The sequence below is a fragment of the Orcinus orca genome, chromosome 3 (genome assembly GCF_937001465.1).
Source record: "Orcinus orca chromosome 3, mOrcOrc1.1, whole genome shotgun sequence".
Lineage (NCBI taxonomy): Eukaryota > Metazoa > Chordata > Mammalia > Artiodactyla > Delphinidae > Orcinus > Orcinus orca.
Genome location: NC_064561.1, coordinates 130,726,953 through 130,736,847, shown reverse-complemented (window position 1 = coordinate 130,736,847; position 9,895 = coordinate 130,726,953). Strand labels below are relative to the sequence as shown.

Here is a 9,895-nt window from a genome sequence, read left to right as displayed (position 1 = left end):
AACATACCTTTGAATTGTTTAAACACAATCCACAGAATGAAAAACGAAATCAGAAGTCACCCACAGTTATACTAATTGTCAACTAAACGTTTTACCACTTACTACTTGACATAGCAGTCAGTATCTAGTAGGGGATATCGGAAGTGATTTCAGATTCTCATCCTGTCGTACTCTATTGCGAAGGTTTCTTGAGTAGCTATGTGACTGGCCAAAGGTGGGTACAACCAGGACCAGAACAGCATGTAAGGTTCTACCACAGTTTCTGTAGTTTTCACTTTTTTTTCCTTTGTCAGCTAAAAGTGAACAGTAAGAATTAAATACTTATCTTTACATATACACGAGGTATGCTGTGAGAGCATATTTGCTTACAAACATATAAAAATACTTGTTAACTAGTTTGATAAGAAAATAACGTATAAAAGTATATAGCAAAACGTTAATCATCTCTGACCCTGGAAAGATCAATTCCATATTTTATGTTATAAACAAAAACAGTTTTAGTTTTTTGAATCCCTTACCCAGAAATACTTGAAAAGGAAGACAGACAGGAATTATTTATTTTTACTCTCAACATGGCTGTGAAAAGAGTTAAATTAAAAAACCAAGAACACTAAAATTCCTAAGTCCAGAATGAGTCCAAATATTTGGCCACATAGAATATTATCTTTAGGAATAATAGTAAAGGCTTTACATGCAGTTTTTAACCTATAAATACAATAGGCATTTTGGTATTTTGGCCACTGGAAAACAAAGGCTATAGCATCAGTAAAGGTCTGAGATGTCTCACTTCTGTGAATTCAATTCAGTGTATTTAAGGTTAACTAAAGTTGACATCAAAATTTTTAGAGATAGGCAAAAATTCACATTAAAAAAAAAAACTCCCTATGTTTCTATTTAGAGTAACAGTAGGCGATATGATTCCAGAAGTTAAAAGTTATTTCACAACCTATGACTTCAGCTTGGCAAACAGCTTAGGTTCCAAAGCTGATTCATCCTTATTAAAAGTAAGCCCTTAAAAAAAGAATGTGTCTGTATATATAGATATCCATTTTAAAGGAATTAATCTTTGAAGCAGCCTTAGTGTTTCCTTTAAATCTGTCTTGAATGACCATTGGATTAGCTTCATGGAAAGGATTAGCCAGCTTCTTGGTCTAAGGCTACCACGGTGATCATTTATCTAAGGCTAGAAAGGTACCGGCGTGATGTTAACTGTAAGGAGAGAGGGAGAAGATGAGGGCTTTTCCTGGCAGTTTGTAGCTAAAATTCAAGGGATTCTTAGAAAATGACACAGTGGCAGCCTTTCTTGTCGTTTTCTTTCCGCGTTGGTTCTGGTGAAGGAGGACATTCCTGCCCTTGAAATTTCCTTATAACCCGGACAAGCTCATGGAAAGCCTGATCTACATTCATCCTAATCTTTGCTGACGCCTTCACATATGTTACCTTAAGTTGTCGTGCTAACTGCTGTCCTTCTTCCTGCGTTACCTGTCTCTGATGATCCAGATCTGCTTTATTACCAATTAAAGTCATTAGAAACTCATCACGATCCTTTACTCTGAGAATCTGTCTTTGAAACTTATAGATTTCTTCAGAACTGCCTCTATCTGTGACTGAAAAGACCAACAGGAAACCCTCGCCAGTTCTCATATACTGTTCTCTCATAGCTCCAAACTCCTCTTGTCCCGCTGTATCCAGAACATCTAGCCGGGCTGCCCGGTCATCTGTCACGCACTGCTTTGTGGAGGAATCCTCGACTGTTGGATCATAATCCGTTACAAAATAGGACTGGGTGAACTGGATGGTGAACGCCAACTTGCCGCGCCGCCCCCGCCGATTACCACGAGCCGGTACTTCTCTTGGCCGGAGCCGTCCCGCCAGCCGGCGGCGGCCATGTGGATGCCGCCAAGCCCAGCCCGGCCACGCCGAGCTGCCGCCCGTCCTAGGCCCGGCTCTGGAGACTTGAGCGGCCGGTGGGCCGCGGGCGAGCAGCCGGGCGGGGGTCCCGGGCGCCAGGAGCTGCTGGAGGGCCCGTCTGGGTGGCAGCGCAGCGCCCGGGCTGCCTGGGTCCCGACCGAGGCGCAGAGAAGCGAGGTGACCACAGCAGCGAGGGGCTTCAGTGGCCGGGGGGCGCACTGCAGCACACGTCTTCACAGTGCCAATGGAACAATCTTTAAACAACTACTTTTGGACAGAATTACTCTTTTCTTTTTCTTAGCAAACACAATCCTACACTCCTTGAATACTTTGCATTCAGAGTTTTCTTCTTCACCCTTATTTATTTCTAGTAGCTTCATTTACATATATTGATTATAATTTTGAACCCTTAGTAACCTTTATTTCCCAGAGAAAACTAGGAAGTAGACAATTGTGAACTGTCATAGACCACCAGCATTGTGTAGTAGATCAGCAAATTTATCAATACATCATCTCACAGGTTCTAGAGACTTATGCTGCCCTCAAAGTACAATTTCTCAATATGACAAAAATATCATTTTTGTTCATAGAACCAAATATCTTTAGTTTCCTGTATAAATAAGAAGTCAAAATAGATAAACTTAAAGTTATGTTTAGTAATTAATGTTTCAGTATTTTATATTATTTGGAAATGATCTAGATATTTAATGGATATTTAATGGATATCTATTATTTAACTTTGTATAACTCTAAGGTTTCAAGTTACCAAAAAGATTTTGGAAAGTACTTCTAAGCAGACATATAATAAAACACAATTGTTGTTGAATTAAAATTTGTAAGAGCAATGATTTAATTTGATTAAAATAAAATCTCTAAGGAATCTTGCTCCCTGACTTCAGACTATACTACAAAGCTACAGTAATCAAAACTGTATGGTGCTGGCACAAAAACAGACACATAGATCAATGGAACAGGATAGAAAGCCCAGAAATAAACCCACTCACTATGGTCAATTAATCTATGATAAAGGAGGCAAGAATAAACAATGGAGAAAAGACAGTCTCTTCAGTAAGTGGTGCTGAGAACACTGGAGAGCTACATGTAAAAGAATGAAATTAGAACATTCTCTAACACCATATACAAAAATAAACTCAAAATGGACCTAAACATAAGGCCATATACTATAAAACTCCTAGAGGAGAATATAGGCAGAACACTCTGACATAAATCGCAGTCATATTTTTTTTGGATCTGTCTCCTAGAGTAATGGAAACAAAAGCAAAAATAAACAAATGGGGCTTAATTAAACTTAAAAGCTTTTGCACAACAAAGGAAACCATAAACAAAACGAAAAGACAACCTACAGAATGGTAGAAAATATTTGCAAACAATGCGACCAACAAGGGATTAATTTCCAAAACACATATATTATATGGCTCACTATCAAAAAAATAAATAACTCAGTCAAAAGAAAAATATGGGCAGAAGACCTAAATAGACATTTTCCCAAAGAAAACATATAGATGACCAGCAGGCATATGAAAAGATGCTCAACACTGCTAATTATTAGAGAAATGCAAATCAAAACTACCATGAGGTATCACCTCACACCAGTCAGAATGGCCATTATCAAAAAGTCTATAAATACTAAATTCTGGAGAGGGTGTGGAGGAAAGGGAACCCTCTTCCACTGTTGGTGAGAATAATGGTGCAGCCACTATGGAGAACAGTATGGAGGTTCCTTAAAAAACTAAAAATAGAGTTACCATATGATTCTGTAATACCATTCCTGGGCATATATCCAGAAAAGATGAAAACTCTAATTCGAAAAGGTACATGCACCACAATGTTCATAGCAGCAAAATTTACAATAGCTGAGACATGGAAACAATCTAAGTGCCCATTACAGATGAATGGATAAAGAATATGCGGTGTATATACACAATGGAATATTACTCAGCCATAAAAAAGAATGAAATAATGCTATTTGCAGCAACATGGATGGACCCAGAGATTATCATACTAAGTGAAGTAAGTCAGATAAAGATGAATATCATATGATATCACTTATTTGTGGAATCTAAAAAAATGATATAAATGAACTTATTTACAAAACAGAAACAGATTTACAGACATAGAAAACAAACTTATGGTTACCAAAGGGGAGGAGGAGGGAGGGATAAATTAGGAATTTGGGATTAACAGATACACACTACTATATATAAAATAGATAAATAACAAGGACCTACTGTATAGCACAGGGAACTATATTCAATTTCTTGTAATAACCTATAATGGAAAAGAGCCTGAAAAAGAACATATATATACACACACACATATATATATATCTTTGAATCACTTTGCTGTACACCTAAAACATTGTAAATCAACTATACTTCAATTAAAAAAAAATAAAATCTACTCAGCCATAAAAAGGAACAAAATTGTGCCATTTGCAGAGACATGGATGGACCTAGAGACCGTCATACAGAGTGAAGTAAGTCAGAAAGAGAAAAACCAGTATCGTATATTAACGCATATATGTGGAATCTAGAAAAATGGTATAGATGAACTTGTTTGCAAAGCAGAAATAGAGACACAGCCGTAGAGAACAAATGTATGGATACCAAGCGGGGAAGGGGGGTGGGGGATGGACTGGGAGATTCGGATTGACATATATACACTACTACGTATAAAACAGATAACTTATGAGAACCGACTGTATAGCACAGGGAACTCTACTCAGTGCTCTGTAGTGACCTAAATGGGAAGGAAATCCAAAAAAGAGGGGATATATATATACGTGTGGCTGATTCACTTTGCCATACAACACAAACTAACACAACATTGTAAAGCAACTATACTCCAATAAAAAAAATAAAATCTGTAAGTTTTATAATCTTAAACATATAGTAAATAATAGCTTATTTGATTAGTAAACCCAAGTAGTCTGAAAATATATGTTTGTATCATAATGCTGATAACTCAGAAGAAACAGTTATTTTTATTATTAAACAAATGATATTAAACTAGTCTTATTTACTAAAGATTTACCCAAATCATGTGAATTTGAAAAAAAATTTAGATTTCTGAGTTTTAGGAAAATTTCATTTATATGTTTTTATTTTTCTCTAAGCCAATTAAAGTAGAGCTCTTTTAAGGAATTTTATAAATTAATTTGGCTATACCATCCAGGGGTAAGAAAATACCACATATACATATTACATACATAGACAGACATTAGCATACATGCAGACACAAATAGAGACCTTACAGCTTTCATAGTAATCCAAAATTTATTAGTTTAGGTAAGAATTAGTGTTTGTCTTTGTCCCACTTTTTATTCAGACTATGTTTCTAGCAGATGAAATGAGTTGTTATTTGTTCAACCTATGGGCTAAAGCTTTTTACCAATATTTGTGGGGGAGACCTTTAAGACCTTTTCTTTGCCTTGATGTATAATCAGTGGGGGCTGTAGTTCAGTCTCACTCAGGTGGTTGTTTTAGTGGCCTGAGAAGTTACTGTTTATTTATTTGTTTGTTTGTTGGGCTATGCCGGGTCTTAGTTGCCGCGTGCAGGATCTTTTTAGTTGCGGCGTGCAGGATCTAGTTCCCTGACCAGGGATCGAAGCTGGGCCCCCTGCATTGGGAGCGCAGAGTCTTAACTGCTGGACCACCAGGGAAGTCCCGAGAAGTTACTTTTTAAAGCCCGGGGAGTGCTAAGGAAAAGAGCACTGGGGGCTCATTAAAGGGGGATATTAATTGGTTTTTATTAAGAGGAGAAATAAATTTCTTATATTTTATGACAGAAAGCAATAGTACAATTAAAAGCAAGGGATCCCTCAGGCTGAGAGCCAGCCTAATTTCCTTGGATGTTTGCATTTTAAAGAGATGGCTCTCGGGTCCTGGAGAAGATGGTTCTGGGTGGTAGAAGATTTACATCTCAAAGAGGGAGAGGAAGAAAGCAACCTTTTAAAATAACTGCTCTAAGAGCGTTTTCAGGGGCATATTTGCCTATTACCAGATTTTGGCTGGGACAACAGTAAATTCGTCTGGGAGCACTGAGCCTTTGCAAACAGGCATTTTTAAGGGGGGAGGGGGAGAGGGGGATGTAGTAGGTGGGCAGAATTATTTGTGTTGAGAGTCTGTAGTTTCTAATTGGCCCAGGTTGAGGCCTAGTTGCGAAGAGGTTTCAGAGGAGCGGGACTGAGGAGGCTGAGGCCTAGCGTAATTACTATTTGTGTCCCTTTTTCTTAAGTTCAGGTCAGTCCCTTTTCCAACATCCTGACTTCTTAAAGTATCAGCAAGTATCTTGAGATGAATAGGGGAGGCTTTGGAACTGGTCAGAAAGATGGGTGTACTTTGGGTTACTTCTAGAGCCATATTTCTGATTTTATAAAGACTTGGTTAGTAAGATAAGGACAGATTTTTAATTTTTTTTCCGGTACGCGGGCCTCTCACTGTTGCGGCCTCTCCCATTGTGGACCACAGGCTCCGGACGCACAGGCTTAGCGGCCATGGCTCACGGGCCCAGCCGCTCCGCGGCATGTGGGATCCTCCCGGACCGGGGCACGAACCCGTGTCCCCTGCATCGGCAGGCGGACTCTCAACCACTGTGCCACCAGGGAAGCCCAGGACAGGTATTTTTAATTCTTCAAAGAATTGAGTGGCAGCCTCAATAGTGATATTAAGGGGCTGGCCTACCCATCCAACTATATTATTTTGAAATTCTTACGTATATCAGAGAGAGTTCCAATTAAGGCAGAAACCAAGATTCCTATGTTCCAGGGCTTCTGGATTTAGAGCTCTGTGTCTTTGGAATGTTTTTATAAATCGTTCAACAAAGGCTTTAGGATGTATTCCTTCCCTCTGAGTACTTCATTCCACTTTAGCCCAATTAACCTTCAGGGGAAAGGCCCAAGTGGGCCATTTGTAGCAGGGAGGTGGAGGAGGGAGTTTATGGTGGATATAGATTTTGATTTCTGTTCTTTAATTTTGTTAAGGGAGACTTTTAAGCTAGCTGTGATCTTTCTTTATGTCCTCCTTTCAGTTTGATTTTTCCATACTGGTAATAGGATATTTGTTTAGGGTGAGAGTTCTCTAAAAATTCTTACAAATATAAACTCTTTTTCAAATCAAAAGATCTGTTGTCTAGCCACTGACGACTTAGGATCTGCAAACGTATATGTATTCTAAAATGTGCCTCAAAACCAATGGACCTTTTAATGATTTAGCCATGGACACAAGAGGCAACCCCCCAAAAGGGTGCAGAAAATGAAGACCCATAATTTAGTCACTCCCATCAATAGCCAAAGAGAAAGAAAGCAAAGAATCTCATTTGCCACAGGTGATGGGAGTGGTGTTTGTGAAAACATGTGTCTCTAGTTTCCCATAAAAGTGAGCTACCTCGGGACTTCCCTGGTGTTCCGGTGGTAAAGAATCCACTTTCCAATGCAGGGGACGCGGGTTCGATCCCTGGTCTGGTACCTAAGATCCAACATGCCACAGGGCAACTAAGCCCGCACGCCACAACTACAGAGCCTATGCGCCCTGAGCCTGCGCGCCACAACTAGAGAGAGAAAACCCACACGCCACAATCCCACATGCTGCAACAAAGACCTGATGCAGCCAAAAAAATAAAGAAAATAATTTTTTTGTGTGTTTTAAAGTGAGACACCTCCAGTTACAGACCTTCTGATCTGTGTCTGACACCAGGCAGGTGATACTGGGATAGGACTTCCCAGCACAAGCAAGGCAACGAGGAAACAGAGGATAAGGTCCTTACGGACTAAGACCCTTTATCTAGACTGAGATGAACGCACTAAGAGCTGGTAATGGTTAGCAGGATACCAGCCACAAATGGGGTGCCCAGTCTCCTCACATATTTGTCCTGAAGTCTACAGATTCTCATGATCTCAACCTATGTTTGGCTTCTTCTGAACACAGACCCAAAAATCTGCATCCCTGGGCAGACAGAAAACCAGAGAGTGAATGTACTTACTAGATACAAACCAAGCTCTCAGGACACACAAAGATGAACAGATAGGACAGAGTGGCTATCCCTGGGAGGGAAAGGATCTACAATAAGAGCACTCAAACTAGAAAAATGGTACAGATGAACTGGTTTGCAGGGCAGAAATAGAGACACAGATGTAGAGGACGAACCTATGGACACCAAGTGGGTAAAGTGGTGGTGGTGGTGGGATGAACTGGGAGTTTGGGATTGACATGTATACACTAATATGCCTAAAATGGATAACTAATAAGAACCTGCTGTATAAAAAATAAATAAAATTCAAAAGTTCAAAAAAAGTAAATAAAAATATCTTCACAGCAAAAAAAAAAAAAAAAAAAAAAACCGAGTCACAATATACAAAGAACTAGTTCGTGTTAAGTATTTTCTCCTGCTAATCTCAACCCTGGAAAGAAAAAAAAAGAGAGAAGCTCTTACTGCCTTTGCTCAACCAGACCCCGAGAGACCTGGGAGTCTGGCTGGTAAGGAAACTTACCTGTCAGCTTGGTCAGAGGTCCCAAGATCTCAGCTACAGTCTCTAGGTGAGCAGGGCACCCCTACCATCCGGTCCTTATCACCCAAACTGTTGAACTGTTGAAGAAGGAAAACTTTTCTTCTTCCAACTGATGTCTAGTGGTTGAGGGCCTACAAATTAACCAACAATAGACAGATTAACAGGAGAAAAGACAAGGATTACTTATGCAGGCAGGTGGAAGTAGTCAGTGATGAGGAACTCATTCAACAGCCAGGGATTAACAGGTTCATGTACCAAATTTAACAGAGGGGTGGTGGCGACTAGGGCTTCAGTGGGAAGGTAGGGAAGGTTCTATGGGACTTTTTGATGCTAAGGGAATGGGTAGTCTGTCTCCATGGCAGCTGCATTTGCAGGAAACTCCCTGGGAAGGGGGTTAACAGCAGTTGTATTTCTCTGGAGTCTCTGCCATGGTCAGGTAAGGGCCATTTAGATAAGATTTCTTTCCCCCTCTGCTTTAGCTAAAATGTTTTGTCTTTAACATTATCTTTATACCAACTCTGGGGGTCTGAGTGGATCCCCACAAGACTCGAGACTCTCATCACCCCAAAATTTTAAAGAAGGAAAACCTCCCGGGTCCTTCCTGTGACAAGTGTTGAGATAGGCAATACTTCTATGATGGGCTTGAGAGCTCCCAGAAGATTCAGTGAAGTTCTTGGTGACAGACACATTGCTGCCTAATACAAAGGCACTGTGGGTTTATCAATGTAATTTCTGCACAGGCTGAGATCATCACGGGCTTCATTCCAACAACACAAGTCCTGGCTTCTGTGCCCAGAGTGAGGGCTGATATTTAATTTCATTAAATCCCCAAGATTCAAAACCCATTACTTGCCTTCAGAAAATCATTGCACAGTATTTCAAGACTTAAGTGATATCAGTGTTTGAACTCTTTCTATATATAGTTGCTTTTTCCTTTTACCCACCACAGGCAGGAAAGGTAGACTGTTTATATTTTCAGTTACAAATTGATCTTATAACTCAAACACTGATGTCCAAGGAAATATTGTTATCCGTGGAAATATCTAGAAGAAAAGGTAAAATTCAATTCTAATTTCCAAAGGCAGTATTCCATATTCTCTATTACTTTTAGTATGCTATGATTTAGTGCTGTTTGGTTTCAGTAGCACAAGCTTCCTGTTCATTAAAGCCATTTTCACACCTTCAGAAACTCTAGTTATTAAGACAGATAAGGATATCTCCTAAAAAACTGCGGTCTCAAGTCCCTCAATTCAAACTGCTCATTCAGAATACAACGTATAGAAATTAAAGATAAATGAACCACCAGGTGATCTTTTCTTAGAAGATGGAAAGCCCCATAAAAAAGAAAGTCAGGTATTTGTCTGTAGTATAGACTCTCGGGATGAAATTCTTGAGGATGGGCACCATGGATTTGGGGCTTACTAACCTGCAGGGATACTGGAAACGAATAGCAATGAG

General features: G+C 39.7%; 1 protein-coding gene and 1 long non-coding RNA gene across 2 annotated transcripts in view; both read right to left on the bottom strand.

The window, feature by feature from the left end:
- Positions 1–540: 540 nt before the first annotated feature.
- LOC101286022 (ras-related protein R-Ras2-like) lies at positions 541–2,160 on the bottom strand. The gene has a single exon (XM_049707963.1). The coding sequence runs from the start codon at positions 1,657–1,659 to the stop codon at positions 1,276–1,278; it is 384 nt and encodes a 127-aa protein (XP_049563920.1). The 5' UTR covers positions 1,660–2,160; the 3' UTR covers positions 541–1,275.
- Positions 2,161–4,662: 2,502 nt separating this feature from the next.
- LOC117201675 (uncharacterized) overlaps positions 4,663–9,895 on the bottom strand; it is a 282,833-nt gene continuing 277,600 nt past the window's right edge. Inside the window, exon 4 of the long non-coding RNA XR_004483740.2 lies at positions 4,663–8,568. This is a non-coding gene — a long non-coding RNA (uncharacterized LOC117201675). The remainder of the gene's footprint in view (positions 8,569–9,895) is intronic.